Genomic DNA, 15698 nt, shown 5'->3' on the forward strand with positions numbered 1-15698 from the left:
TGTGGGGGTTGCCCAGGTACCCCACAGGCTCCGTTAACGATCGAGCATCTTTTTCACCCCCTCGATCACTCATCCCTCGGCACGGGTCGCTTCACGCCTTGGAATTGGGGTTATGCCCTACCTTGCTTTACGTGGTGATCTCGGCCCGGATCATCACAACCATCCTCCTTTACCAGGGCTTTGGACCTGTAGCTCTGGTTCTCAATAGTTCCATGTACGTATGTTATTACAGACGTGCTACTATTGAGATCCGTCATTCGCTAGCGGAGTTGTATGTATGTATGTATGTATGTATGTATGTATGTATGTATGTATGTATGTATGTATGTATGTATGTATGTATGTATGTATGTATGTATGTATGTATGTATGTATATATGTATGTATGTATGTATGTATGTATGTATGTATGTATGTATGTATGTATGTATGTATGTATGTATGTATGTATGTATGTATGAAACCAAAAATAAGCACACCGGTTACTCGGAGATGGCTGAACCGATTTCTTCAAACTTAGTCTCAAATGAAAGCTACAACGTTCCCATAGGCTGCTATTGAATTTCAATAAATTCCGAGTTCCGATTCCGGAGTTATGGGTTGAAGAGTGCGGACACACAGCAAATTCACATTTTTGCCTTTCTCCTATAGAAAGGTTATGCAATCACTCTGAACATCGTCAACCTAATCCCGACCCGGAGGGCCAATTTTTTTTTGCTTGCATAGGTTTTCTGTATTTTAACAGGGTCGTAGTTAGGGTGATACGGTGAGGGGCACCCCCCACATCACTTACCACCCTACCCTAAACCGCCCTTCCCTCAGCGAGTACCCCACCACGCGAATAAAATTTTCTAATTCCTCTAGAATAAACTTTCCTAGTGGGCCTGAGAAACCAGTGAAAAATTTGGTTTGAAATGATTTTGAGTTGAGAAACTAATTTAAAATTTCTTAACAAGTTGAAAATTTTTGGCGGGGTCCAAACTTCCGAACCCTCCCCCTTGATCCACCGCTGGTTTCAAGTGTTTCAGCGTCGACACATAGCAACTCAAGTTCGTAGCTGTCGATTCAAGCAAGCTTTTTCATTCTGTTAACAGTGAGTCGCATAAATATTGTTACACATGATGTAAGTAAGCAAACAGATGTATAGCCAATAATTTTTATAAAATCGTTATTCTTAAAAATAGCCACTATCGGACGCCATTACAAATTACACACTATAGACAACCAATGTTGGACATACGAACATACACAACAACAAAACGTACAGTCGGGTCTCCTACTACGCGGATTCCTACAACGCGGCTTCCTACTGCGCGGATTCCTACTGCGCGGTACTCGCGTTGTAGGATACCCATAGCTTATGGGATTTCGACTAATTGGGGCTGTTGCTGATTATTTCGTCCGTGTCAACATGTAGCGCCATACTTTAACAAAGTTGTTGTACTCACTTGGGCCTACAACTTAGAGTAATTGGGTATCCAATTAGTTCAGAACTATGCCGCCAGGGGTGCTATGAAGAAAGAGTAAATAAATCGAAATTCTCGTCGTAAATTCGACTATCATCAAATGGATTCAATGTCAAATATATCAAGACCCTGAATTTTTTGAAAGTTGGTGCCTTCGGGGAATTTATAAAAGAAGTCCAGAGCTTCTGGATGGTAGAAAGTATAACTCGTAATTACCCCACCAGGCGGCGCTAGTGCTAATGCAAATATTCAACATATGTTAAAATAATTATATATCTCAACATCGTGATTAGATAGAGTAGTACTGTCTTCCGCAAAGTTGCTCGAGAGGTTGAGGACTACCCAACGGTAACAAATTAGTTTGGAATTCTCTCATTATACGGCGCTAGTGAGCGTAGAAGCTTCCAACATATGGTAGATTATGATATATCTCGAAAGTCTAATAACTTGGAAAAATGGTGTTTTCGGCAAAGTTCTCGGGGAGATCAAAGGCTACTAGATTATGTATAGATTAAATTGGAATGGACCTGCCAAGCGGCGCTAGTGAGCAATTTCTTTCAAAGCATGTATCTCGAGATCACGATGATTTGGAAGGTTGGTGTCTTTGGCAATATTTATAGGCAGGTCGAGTTCCGTCCTACGGCAAACAAACTAGTTCAGAAGTCGCCCACTGGATGGCGCTAATAAGAATGAAACTTTCTTAACATTATGGATATATTCCTAAAGTCTGATAATTTAGGAAAACGCTGTTTTTGGTAAAGTTCTCCAGGGGGACAAGTGCTGTTTGATAATGTATAGAAAAATTTCGATTTTACCCACTAGGTGACGCTAGTGAGTACGAATTTTTTCTTTCAATTTCTGCATCTCAATATAAAGGCAGTTTAGAAGGGTGGTGTCTTCAACAAAGTTTCTCGAGAGGTCGAGGACTACCCAATGGTAACAGATTAGTTTAAAATACTATCACTATGCGGCGCTAGTGAGCGTAGATGCTTTCAGCATGTGGTAGATAATGATACAGTGCTGTTCGAAATAATAGTAGCGTAAGCGTTTTTTAGAGTATGGTGATTTGACTTTGAATATGTTTTTCATGTTCGCATCATGTGATAAAATTCAGTTCCTGGTGGTCGTCTAACTTACTGACGCCTACCTTTCGATTTTTATAATGCCACTTTACTATCATCAGCTCACTAAATGGTACGCCACTTTTCGACGGTCCACTTGGCGTGAAATTTGACAAAGTTCAGACGATTGTGAAGGTGCCGTATTGTGAGTAGTGGTACTTTTCTCGGACTTCCTGCGTGCAAATTTGTTTCAATCAATCGTTTTCTACTCGTTGACGTTGCAATAGAATGTTCCAGGTCTTTCTAGAATTCTCTCGAAGACATAAACCAATATTATTTTGCCATCCGACCCATCCGGTTTGTGAACCCTAGAATGTTGCACTGAAGTACAAATGTACCCCACGCCTTCTTTGGAGCCATGTAAAGACGAGAATTCGGCATTTTCCGACCCGGGACCCTAACCAAAATTCAATTTAGAGTTCCCAGTAAGAGTAGGAAAAGGTGGTATAGCCAGTTGGTGTGGGGTATATTTGTACCCCAGTGAATAGTTGCCGTTAGTGTTTCGTCAGGTTTCGTGCTGTCAGTGGAAATGTGATTCGTAACAATACCAGTTTAAATACTGGTTGCTTTACTACGTAAGTAACAATTAGCATTATATACTCGTTTGTAATCATTTATTCAATTATTTTAATTTAATTTTGAAGCAGAACAAAATTTTTTTGCTGATTTTTATTGTTGTATTGTTTATTTTTTATAGTTTTTCCAAGCAATGGCTCGCAAGTATAATTTGCGCGCAATTACTGTTGTAACAGTAACGTTGCATATTACCAATGTATTACTGGCCAGAAATATTTTTTTCATTTCAATTTCACCCCATTTCGTTGTATTTTCCAAAACCCGATTTTTTAACTTTCACTCTTCCAAATAATTGCACTTTTACAAAAATATCGAAATTCCATTTTATTACGTTTCTAGACCATTCCTTCAACTTTTAGAATCATTTGATATTTTTCAAATCAGTTGAAAATTCGCAAAGTTGTAGTAATGTTTATGAAAAAAGTGAAAACCGCGATTTATTCAGCTTTTATTTTGTTCAAACCAATTTATGTATCATTGATTCAATAAATTCCGTATTTTCACTTACACTGATGTTTTCGCATTAAAAAAACGAAGAAAATGATATATTATATATTTCCTTTGTTTGCCTGCGAAAATTGCGATCAAACGCGTGGGGTATATTTTTACCCCAGTGCAACGTTCTAAGGTGGAAAACGCAAGTGCAACGTTCTAGGGTTAAGTTTGAGCGGATGTTGTTCGCTATCTAAAGCTGGTTTCAGATTTGTTTGTCCAGTGCAATGCATTGTGTATCTTTGTGGAAGAACACTGTAAAAGTTCCTGAACTTCACGGTATGTTTTGCCACTAGCATTCAACCGTTTGATGAGATTTCGCTCCTCGACTGTACAGTGCCTCGAACTACCCATGAAATCCTACAATATGCAAACTTATAATTTCGGGTTAATTGTAAGCGTAGGAATACTTGCCCACTAGGCGTCGTTAATGAGAATGCAACTTTCTCAACATTATAGATATATTTCTAAAGTTCGATAATTTAGGAAAACGCTGTTTTTGATAAAGTTCTCCAGGAGGACAAGTGTTGTTTGACAATGTAAACAATATTTTGGATTAACCCGCTAGGTGACACTAGTGAGCACGCATTTTTTCTTCCAATTTCTGCATCTCAACATAAAGCCAGTTTAGAAGGGTGGTATCTTCAACAAAGTTGCTTGAGAGGTCGAGAACTACCCAACGATTAGTTTAGAATACTCTCACTATGCGGCGCTAGGATAATTTGGATGAGTGGTATCTTTGGCAAAATTCATCGACAGGTTGAGTTTTATCTTACTGTGATTAGATTAGTTCAGAACTAACTCATTGCTAGGGAGAATACAACTTCTACTACGTAGTAGCTTAAGTCAAAAGTTGAATAATTCATGAAAATGGTGTTATCAGATTAACGTGGATTTCAGTTACTAGGTGGCATTAGAGAGAAAAAAATTGTTTACGAATTTTAGCACCTCAAAATCATGACAGTTTAGAAGAAGGCCCTCTTCAGTGAAATCAGTGAAATTCATCGGTAGTTCTAGAGCTGTCTGATGATGACAGATTGGTTTTGAATACTCCAATAATGCGCCAGAGAATGGCTTGATGAATTTATTCTCTTATCCGTTTTGAGGCTACTTCAGAAATTTAAATAAAATTAACAAGAATCAGAGCAGTACATAATCTATTCATAATCGAGTAGCCCTTATTCTTCCTCAAAAACTTTTCCGAAAACACCATCTTTCTAATTTATTAGACTTCTGAGATAATTCATAATCTACCATATGCTGAAAGCTTCCACACCCACTAACACCGCATAGCGAGAGTATTCCAAACTAATCGGTCACCATTGGGTAGTCCTTGACCTATCAAACAATTTTGTTGAAGACACCACCTTTCTAAACTGCCTTAATATTGAAATGATGAAATTGAAAAAAAGGCGTGCTTACTATCGTCACCCAGAACACGTGCTTACTCGCGTAACCTAGTAATTACCAGGCTTTAAAAAAGAGATCTACAATATTCTGAAAGTTTTATCTTCCTTAGCGCCGCCTAATGGGTGAGTTCAGAACTAATCTGTTCACCGTAAGGCAGAATTCGACCTGCCGATGAATATTACCAAAGACATCACCGTTGTAAATCATCATGATTTCGAGATACACAATATATAGCATATACGTGCTCACTATCGTAATCTTGCGGGTCCATTCCAATTTAATCTATTCTTCAAGAACTTTGCCGAAAGCGCAATCATTAGACATTTGAGATATATCACAATCTACCACATGCTGAAAGCATGAACGCTCACTAGCGCCGCATAGTGATAGTATTCTAAACTAATCTGTTACCGTTGGGTAATCCTCGACCACTCGAGCAACTTTGTTGAACATACCACCATTCTAAACTGTCTTTATGTTGAGATGCAGAAATTGAAAGGAAAAATGCGTACTCACTAGTGTCACCTAGCGGGTAAAATCGAAATTTTCCTATACATTGTCAAACAGCACTTGTCCCCCTGGAGAACTTTATCAAAAACAGCGTTTTCCTAAATTATCAGACTTTAGAAATATATCTATAATGTTAAGAAAGTTTCCTTCTTATAAGCGCCATCTAGTGGGCAAGTTCTGAACTAGTTTGTTCGCCGTAGGACAGAACTCGACCTGCCTATGAATATTGCCAAAGACAACACCCTTCCAAATGATAATGATCTCGAGATACATGCTTTGAAAGAAAATGCTCACTAGCGCCGCCTGGCAGGTCCATTCCAATTTAATCTATACATAATCTAGTAGCCTTTGACCTCCCCGAGAACTTTGCCGAAAACACCATTTTCCATGCTATTAGACTTTCGAGATATATCATAATCTACCATATGTTGGAAGCTTCTACGCTCACTAGCGCCGCATAGTGAGAGTATTCCTAACTAATATGTTACCGTTGGGTAGTCCTCGACCTCTCTAGCAACTTTGCGGAAGACAGTACTACTCTATCTAATCACGATGTTGAGATATAGAATTATTTTAACATGTGTTGAATATTTGCATTAGCACTAGCGCCGCCTGGTGGGGTAATTACGAGTTATACTTTCTACCATCCAGAAGCTCTGGACTTCTTTTATAAATTCCTCGAAGACACGACCTTTCAAAAAATTCAGAGTCTTGATATATTTAACATTGAATCCATTTGATGATAGTCGAATTTACGACGAGAATTTCGATTTATTTACTCTTTCTTCATAGCACTCCTGACGGCATAGTTCTCAACTAATTGGATAGCCAATTACTCTAAGTTGTAGGCCCAAGTAAGTACAACCACTTTGCCAAAGAAAGTATGGCGCTACATGTTGACATGGACGAAATAATCGGCCACAGCCCCAATTAGTCGAAATCCCATAAGCTACGGGTATCCTACAACGCGGATTCCTTTTTCACGCCCCAGTTAATCGCGTAGTAGGAGACCCGACTGTATAGTTTCTGTAAGTATTCATTCACAGACAAACGGACATATTTGTAACGGAAATACTAATAATTACAGAATCCTTGAAAAAGGTGAAATACATTCACCGAAACTGTCGGACATTGAAAAAACAAATCGTTTTTGCTGTTTTATTGACTGCTTTTCCGAAACTCGCATAATAAACATGTAATCGTAGTTTGGATAAATGAGAAAGGCAGAATTGCACCACTAGGTGGATTAAAACGGGTTTTTTATACAATTATTACTCAAATTCGCAAAATATGTTCTTTTTGTCTGAAAGCTGCCAAAATCTCTGGCTGTACCAGATAAATCTGGCATAATGGCAACCCTGGTGGGGGTACGCTGCTCAGTGTCGTTCAACACGCGAATAAGCTTGTCCGTTCAAACATCATGCTTTCTTTTGTGTTGTGCTCGTCTCAAGCACATTTATATGTACAATCTCGAACGCATTGATTCCTACACAAAATTACTTCTACAGTCGAGCTCCATGTGCAAACACGGTTAACATAGCGTCGTGGTACTAGTTGTCTCTTTCGCTCTACCCATCATTATCAGCGTTGACTCATTTTGCTTTGTGCGTATCTTCCATTCATGTACCGACAGTTGTTTGATTCGAGCATTGTGCAACTGAACACCGCTCGCTTGGGTTCAATGTTTGAGGTGAATGTGTAGGTAGATAGGTATTTCTAATTTGTTAGCAGTTGGATGCGTAGCCTGCATGATCGCAATCCGTGTTTTCGTTGGGCAAAGACGAAAATTTTCTTAGCAACAAATTTACGCGAACCGATGGAAAGCACAATGAAAGTTTAATTTTTACGTTCGATCAATTCATTGATTTCACGTGATTCATTTTCACTCAGCCTATCCTACTTTTATTCTGCTACTAAACTGCATACACTGCTACTAAAAAAAACGGTTGCTAAAACTCATCTAAGTCCATATATGTTATTCTTTTCGATTATTGTATATTTATAGTTTCGATATATGATTAAGACCACTGCATTCGCTACATTTGTATGCGTACTTTAGAAGAGCTACAATCATGGCAAAATATAATTAGAAAGCTTGGTCTATACATGAAATGGTATTATATTGTCTAAAACTTGATTTTTCTTCACCGGTCCGGATTTTAAACGGACACAATGGAAAAGTTTTTTACAATTCTTCAAAGCTGATATTGTGCTACAAAGATTTAAAATAGTTTCAGATATTAGTACGGTCGCGGTTTTCCTTTTTTTTATTTAGATTATAGAGGTTTTAACCTTAAGGTCATTCGCCTCTTCGGGTTAGAAAAATCTCTTATGAAAAATTTCTAACCCTATGTGCGGGGTTGGGACTCGAACCCAGGTGCGCTGCGTACAAGGCAATCGATTTACCAACTACGCTACGCGCTCCCCCCTCGCGGTTTTCTGTTTTCCTTCCTCGGATCTTCTCAAATAATTTTAATCGGATTCGATCACTTGCTACAAATGAAATGACCTGATAACCAAGAAGGTTTGCTTCAATATGTAACATTCGATGTTGATTGGTTGTGCTTGAACTATACGTAAGAAATACAGTTGATTTATTATTACTCAAAATGCACCAAGAAAATAAATATTTTACATCAGGTAGTGTAGTTCTAAGTCTACAGTTCGAACAACCCCATGCTGCCCCTTGTAGTTTATTTATGGTAACTTTCCTTTCCATTCCTTTCGATATCCAGTTTGTTATATACGAATTTGCGATTTCTGCATGAATTCTGGTTTCTGCATTGTAATAGATAAACTCTGAGTTTTGAGCCCTTAGTTCTGGTAACTAAGTTCTGAGATTGAGATTTTGAGTTCTTAGTTCTGAATTCTGATATCTAAGTTAGAACTTCTAATTTCTAATTTATCAGCTCTGAATTCTGTTTTATTTGTTCTGATTTGATTAATCAGATTTCTTTTTTATCCTGATTGTTAGGTTCCAACTTTCACATTCCAAATTACGTTCTACGATAGCCGTTTTATAAATTGCAAATATTAAATTTCTGATTTCCTCTTTGCAATTTTTGTTATCCAATTAGCCATTTGCGCATTGACGATCTTGAAAATTTCGAAAATTGCCACCATTTTTACGTTTCTAATTACCTTTTAGCTTAATTACTTAATTCCCCTCCCTAGCCGCGCATACTGATAAGTGAAAACCCCCGCATAGCAAACCTTCTTTTCAGCAATATACTCCATTCCCCGGGCGATGTCATGCGCAAAGCCGGTAAGCCTCCTCGGCGACAGCGGCATAATCGGCGGACGATTCCCGTGAGCCGACGGTGCAAGTCCATTGACAGCGCCTCGTGCTGCCCTCAGCAGAGACAACAAGCGTCCTCTCATCGCGTACTCCATAATCAGCAATTGAGGGTCTAGAACAGAGAAAATTAATACGATAAACAAGTCTAAAATTGTTAAGATTATACCTTGCTCCAAACACGCTCCCAGCAGCGTAACCACATTCGGATGAGACCCAAGCTTCCGCATTATCTCCGCCTCCGTTTTCAGATCTCCGTGACCGTTATCGCTACGCTCCGTCTTCACCGCAACAATCCTCGTACTCCCGAAGTGACCTGCCAAATCATCCGCCTCCGCCTTCCAAACCTGTCCGAAATTTCCTTCCCCCAGCAGACTTTTGAATCGTAGATTCTTCCGGTTAAAATCCCGATCGGAAATGATCGACTCATCTGCCACGCTAGAAGTATCGGACTGCTCCAACCGCACCACCGGACTGATCGGTGGCTGTCCATCGGGTATGTACCGTTCCAGATCATGCGAGACCTTATTTTCACGCTTGCAAACCGCTGCCTTGATCACGTACAGAATGATGATCACGATCGGTAGCATTCCCAGTCCGGCCAGAATGAACGTCGCCGTGTTCATCTTGCGCATTTCGATCACCACATCGCTGTTGTGCTGTAAAAGGACACCCTCGAAGGCGATGGTCGGTTTTTTCGTTGCGCCACCAACGTCTACTTGTGACGGGGACGGGAACTCTATTATGGTGGGTATGCGAGACTGAGGGATGGGGTCCTGTGTCAACTTTGGTAATACATGGGAAAGGGTCAAGTTGAAGTCTGTAACGTTGGGCGACTTTTGCGTTGTGTGGATCTCGTTGGTTTGGTAGATTATTTCGGGGAAAGTTTCCCCGTCGGGGAGCGTTGTGATCTCCACCGAGGAAGTGATAGTCGTCGTTGAAGAGCTGGTTGATGAACGAGGCGGTGTGCGAGGAACGGGCGCCCTGGTGGAAGTCATCATGATTTCGGTTGTGCTCGTAGTGCTCGAAGATTCAGTCTTTAAGAAGGTGGTGGATACTGCCGATGTCGGTTCGGTGCGGGATGTGGTTGTCATTGCAGGTACGTAAGTTTCAGTGCTAGGGTGCGTTGCTTCGGCGTCAGAATCGGATATGCGTTTGATGGGGACAACCAGCTCCGTCGTTGTCGAAGTAGAACCAGTCGACAGATTTTGAAAGATGTGATTGATATCCGGAATGGAGACCATATTCCTGTGATTTTCCAATTCTTCAAGGATCGGTTGAGTTGTTTCTGAAACAAACTCCGTTTCTGTTGAAGCTGGAATCGGCACAGATTCTGCTGCGGGTTGGTAGCTATTCGCGTGGTACAAATCTTCTGGTGTGGCATCATCCGGGTAGTTAATAATTAGCTTAGAGATCGCTGCCTGTCCGGTTGGGCTAAACAGTCCCGGCAGTTCATCGTCCGGTTTGTGATTAGCAGGAATACTCTGCGTAGTTGATGATGTGGTTGGAGACGCCGTAGTAGTAGTTGTAGTAGTTGTTGTAGTAGTAGTAGTAGTACTAGTAGTCGAACTCGGAGGGATCCTTTCAGTCTTGTTCAAAGAAGTAAAATTTGCACTCCTTGAAAAGACTTGCTTTTGATCAATCGCTCCTTCCGAGAGGTTACTCAACGCAATCATTGAGTTCGTCAGTGAATCCGAATGAACGGAACTATCAGCGGAACCGGCTATTGATGTAGCGGTCGTCGTTTGCACCGGAGTAAAACCATACATCCCATCTTTGGAACGTCTCAAATAACTATTGAATGCTACTATATTTCGAGACTGATAGGCCAAGCGACTTTGCCAAAACTTATTCTTTTCTGTGGAAGTCTTTGGAACTGCAACTTCTAAAACCTCCAACGAGTCCTCTTTCAATTTGTTCAAACGAGTTCCCTTGGGACTGACTACCTGGTTTCTGGAGTCCACGTTCCTACTGGTCGGAATAAGTTTCTGTCCGAAAAACTGATAAGGAACCAGTTCGCTATCATCTATGGATCGTTCCGTAGACGTCGAGAACGTTTTCCGATCACGTGTTCGCTTTCCCCTAGGCTCATAATACGAACCCCGAACCGCTAACTGCTTCGTTGACGTAAGTTTGGTACTATCCTCACTCTTATTGCCATGCTGGGCAACATAGTTCCCAGTTTCCTTGACCAGTTTCACTTGTGACGTAGCTACCTTCCCGTTCCGGGGATTCACAACGTACATCCCGTGGATGGATTCGTCGGTATCGAGAAACTCATCCGCCCTAGTTCCCGGTGGAATAATTAGGTTGGATTCCGGAGTACTGCTGTCTTCTATCAGGTTCACCGTTGGAATGCTGTGCCGGTGCAGTTTCAGGGACGAAGCTGGAATGTACTCCTTCTGCCAGCGGTCCCTGGACAGGGCCGTTCGGCGAGCTTGCAGAACCGACATCAGCTTGTTGTCGCGGTTTACCGAGCGACGTTTCGTCGGCGTTGAACTCGTCGGTGCTGTCGTGGTGGATTCTGAAAGGAAATAAGGAAAATTGTGAGTTAGAATAGTTATTCAACGTCAAATCAAATTGACGACTGAAATGTCAATGCCAGACAGCTATACTGATAAAAAATAATTATTTTTCATTCCAACACATTGGATGTCATTGTCACTCGGTATCGGCCATACAACGGACACGAATAGCTCCCGAAATGAGCTAATCGATTGCCGATAATCGCACAACTAATCAGCGTAGGAATGAGCATTCAAAAATTCTACTCACACCTGTGCCGTGGAGTGCGTTGCTTCGTACTCCGTACTGCATGCTCCGTCAGCATCGACTGGGCGGTCGGGGATTTCCACCGAAGCTCAGGGTGTTTTATTTGCATGAGTGCGCAATTTCGCACTTCACCGGCTCGGTCGTATCGTGATGGACCGGCGATCTGTTCAATCTATGTACGTTCGTACGTACGTATGTGCTGTTGCAGTCAATAATAATTAGATGCCATTTATTCGAGAGGTGCTAATAGTGGTGCTTGGCATAAATGGATTCCACAGCCGATTTTGGAGTGTATTTTTTGGAAAGGAGTCTCTCCGCTGTCATTGTTTGGCGCAGGTGCATTGTCTTCGGTCGTGATTAAAGCGACGGCTCCGAATTGTTGCTTGAAGAACACTGTCCATCATTTTTAAGTACAGTGCCGAACGTATTGCATGATTGAGGGTAGTTAAGTTTTGACACATTCTTTTAAAAGAGTGCGTGTTTTGCACATACGTTGCGCGCATGTTACTTGTAGTACAGTTAATAAGTTTTAAATTAGTCGTAGTGATGTAGGGATACCAATAGTTTTTATCTCTAGAAAACGAGGATTCCGGAGAAACATGCGGTGGTCAGCTATTTTCGTCCGCGTCTCTTATCACCTATTCATCGACAGTGCTATCTTTTCCCCTTAGTTCTGCAACTAATTTTTCCGATCTTAATATATTGAAAATAATAAAGTAATCTTCATTCTATTATATTCAGAATTGCATATATTTTGTCGTATGTAGTTTTAAATGTTCTTTGATTTGATAGCATTACAAGCGAACACGTATCCGCCGGTTGATGCCAATCGAGCTGACATTTCTTTAAACTGAGCAAACTAATTTCTTTGTTTAGTGTTTATTTGACCAACTAGAAAACTAATCCACTGGGATTTAATGCGCTTGGGGAATACGCATGGTCAAGTCTGAGTAAATGATGACTTTTGAATTATTATGAGGGTTGAGAATCTACAATTCGCAAGAAGAATTCAAATCCAGTTACCAATTTTCGGCAGCCATATCAGCACGAAGAACAAATGTTTTATTGTCATATTCATCGGGTTTTATTTTTTTATTCAATTCGTTTATTTGATAAGGCACGTTTGCGTTAGCTTAAAGGTGCCATTTTTTCTTTGTTTTACATTTTGAATTGCTTAAAACTAGGAGGTTACACATTTAATATAATTTTGTTTTTATATAATGAAACTAAAGGAATTTTACAGCTAACTTATACATATACAAGAAGGGATAATATAATATTCGTAAGATTAGGGGGGGGGGGTCATTTTGTGTGTTCTTTGTATAGCAATGCACTTTATGATTTTTAGAAGGGAGATTGTTGGAGCAATTAAATGTTAACTAAGGGGAACATTTTACAAGCTTGTTAACCAGGAGTGGTTCAATTTTATTAAGATTGGGGGGGGGATTAATTAGGGCTATTACTGTTGGTACTGTTGATCATTTCTTAACGAGATTAAATATTGATCAACTAAAACTAGAAGATAGGGGGCACCTAAATTTTGGGAAGATATTCAACGGGAGGGGGTGAAGTCCTACATCTGTGTATCGGAGACAGGGGAGAGAAGGTGGACAAAGCTGACAGGGGGGAGATATAAACTTTCGGTTTCCGGCATCGGGAATCAACGGCCAGGATTACAGATTCGGATGGATGCATCATGTATTGGGACGCCGGGCGGTCTTCCTCGAGCCGGCAGGGGTTCATCCAGACGATTTCGTAGTACGGCTCAGATGCGGATCGGCAACACACCGCGTTGCGCGTGTGATGTTGTAGTGTAGGTCTCGTGTTGTTGGTCATTCGACAGATGTTTTGTCTCGTCTTGGAGTCAAATCAGACCATCGTTGGGGTACGATAGGCGGAAGAGGACACTTCTGGGAATGATAAGAGATGATAGGGGCAGTTAAAGTTGGATATTGATGGTTTTTAGGAACGTGTATATAAGGGACATGTAGGGGGATCGCGGCTTGCTAGTACACCTCGAACCGGGACATTGGGTGATCTTCCTCGGGCCCGAATGGAATCGAATAGTTGAGATCTGGCAGAACAGTACTCGGCGCATGCCCAGAAAATGATCGATCTCGTGATAACCGTCGCCACAAGCGCAGATACCGGTATCCACGAGCCCAATACGCCGGAGATGAGCGTCCAGCGTGTAGTGATTGGACATGAGCCGACACATCACGCGAATAAAATCTCGACCCACATCTATCCCCTTGAACCAAGGTTTCGTTGATACCTTAAGGATTATCGAATGTATCCCAGTTCACCATTGCTCCATGAAGTTTGCCAACTCTCGAAGGTTCTCTGATGAGTAATACTGAAAAATTCGCTTAAGCTAATTGGTCTTTCACATATATCTCCTTGTAAAGCGCCCGCCTTAGCTAAAGAGTCCGCTTCTTCATTATCTAGAACGGAGGAATGCGAGGGAACCCAAACTAAGGTAATCTTGTACGATCTTACAGACAAAGCACGCAGGCGCTCCCAGATTTTCCCCAGAAAATATGAAATGTGCTTTCTAGGTTTCATTGAACGGAAAGCCTCTATTGAGCTGAGGCTATCCGAGACAATAAAGTATAATCGGTGGGCAAAGTATCAAAGATCCCAAGGGTTTACTGAATAGCAACAAGTTCTGCGACGTAAACTGATGTTTTGATTGAATATACCGAAGCCAGTGGAGCCGTCGAGGTTTGACCCGTCGGTGTAAAACATCTTGTTGCAGTCGACTACTCGAAATTTACTATGAAAGAGCCTTGGGATCACTTGCGGACGTATGTGATTCGGGATTCCACGAATGTCGTCTTTCATGGATGTGTCGAAGAATACAGTTGAATCAAAAGCATGAAGGAGATTGACACGTTTGGGATAGTATGAAGAAGGATTGATATTTTGCGCCATATAATCGAAATATAAGGACATAAATCGGGTTTGAGAATTGAGCTCGACAAGCCTTTCGAAATTTGCAATTACTAACGGGCTCAAGATATCGCATCGGATGAGCAATCGAAATGAGAGTTCCCAAAATCGATTTTTCAGCGGAAGGACGCCCGTCAGAACTTCTAGACTCATCGTATGTGTTGAGTGCATGCAACCCAAAGCAATACGCAAACAACAATATTGGATTCGCTCTAGTTTGATGAAATGTATGTTTGCAGCGGAGCGGAAACAGAAACTCCCGTACTCATTCACCGATAATATCGTTGTTTGGTAGAGCCTGATCAGGTCGGCTGGGTGGGCACCCCACCATGTTCCGATTATTGTACGGAGAAAGTTGATCCTTTGCTGGCACTTCTGTTTCAGATATCTAATGTGGCATCCCCAGGTTCCTTCAGAGTCGAACCAGACCACGAGATATTTGAAAGTTGAAACCTGAGCAATAGTTTGACCCATTAATTGAAGCTGTAGCTGCGCTGGTTCACGCTTCCTTGAAAATACGACTAGCTCAGTTTTCTCCGTGGAGAACTCGATACCCGGCTGGAGGGCCCAATCAGACAAATTGTCCAAGGTCCAGAGTGCTCATCGATGTTTCTCTCATTAGTCCATCGACGAACCGGCGCCAGTAGCTACGTTTTTTGGCTTTTATCAAACTCTTCATGCGCGTTTCCACCATCGCGTACTGTCGGTACCTAGCTAGCAGCCCGTCGTCCCGGAAGGTCTTATATGCAGCGGCCTTCTCCGCGTACACGTCTGAGCACTCTTTGTCCCACTATGGATTGGGAGGACGCCCGCGTGAGTTCGCGTCCGGTACACGTTTAGTCTGAGCTTGAATCGCGGTATCGAGAATCAAGCCAGCCAGGAACCCGTACTCTTCCTCCGGAGGAAGCCCTTGAGTGCACTCGATTTTGTCGGATATCGCGGACGCGTAGCTCTTCCAATCAATATTTCGTGTGAGGTCATACGAAACATTGATTGTATTCGGTTGTCCTGAACCGTTAGCAATATTAATTGCGATTGGCAGATGGTCGCTGCCGTGGGGATCAGAGACTACCTTCCACATGCAATCTAACCGCAGCGATGTCG

At 41.6% G+C, this 15698-nt stretch overlaps 1 protein-coding gene across 4 annotated transcripts in view; it reads right to left on the reverse strand.

The window, feature by feature from the left end:
- LOC131693444 (mucin-5AC) overlaps positions 1–15698 on the reverse strand; it is a 390550-nt gene that overhangs the window by 12273 nt on the left and 362579 nt on the right. For 3 of the 4 annotated variants that reach the window (XM_058981254.1, XM_058981253.1, XM_058981255.1), the window contains 2 exons: positions 9040–11394; positions 8789–8985 (listed from right to left, as the gene is read on the reverse strand). In XM_058981254.1, coding sequence (XP_058837237.1) covers positions 8789–8985; positions 9040–11394 — 2552 coding nt within the window. Of the gene's footprint in view, positions 1–8788; positions 8986–9039; positions 11395–11645; positions 11697–15698 lie in introns of those variants that run through there. The other variant, XM_058981256.1, reaches the window with a different exon arrangement.

The sequence above is a fragment of the Topomyia yanbarensis genome, chromosome 3, assembly GCF_030247195.1.
Source record: "Topomyia yanbarensis strain Yona2022 chromosome 3, ASM3024719v1, whole genome shotgun sequence".
NCBI classification, from domain to species: Eukaryota; Metazoa; Arthropoda; class Insecta; order Diptera; family Culicidae; genus Topomyia; species Topomyia yanbarensis.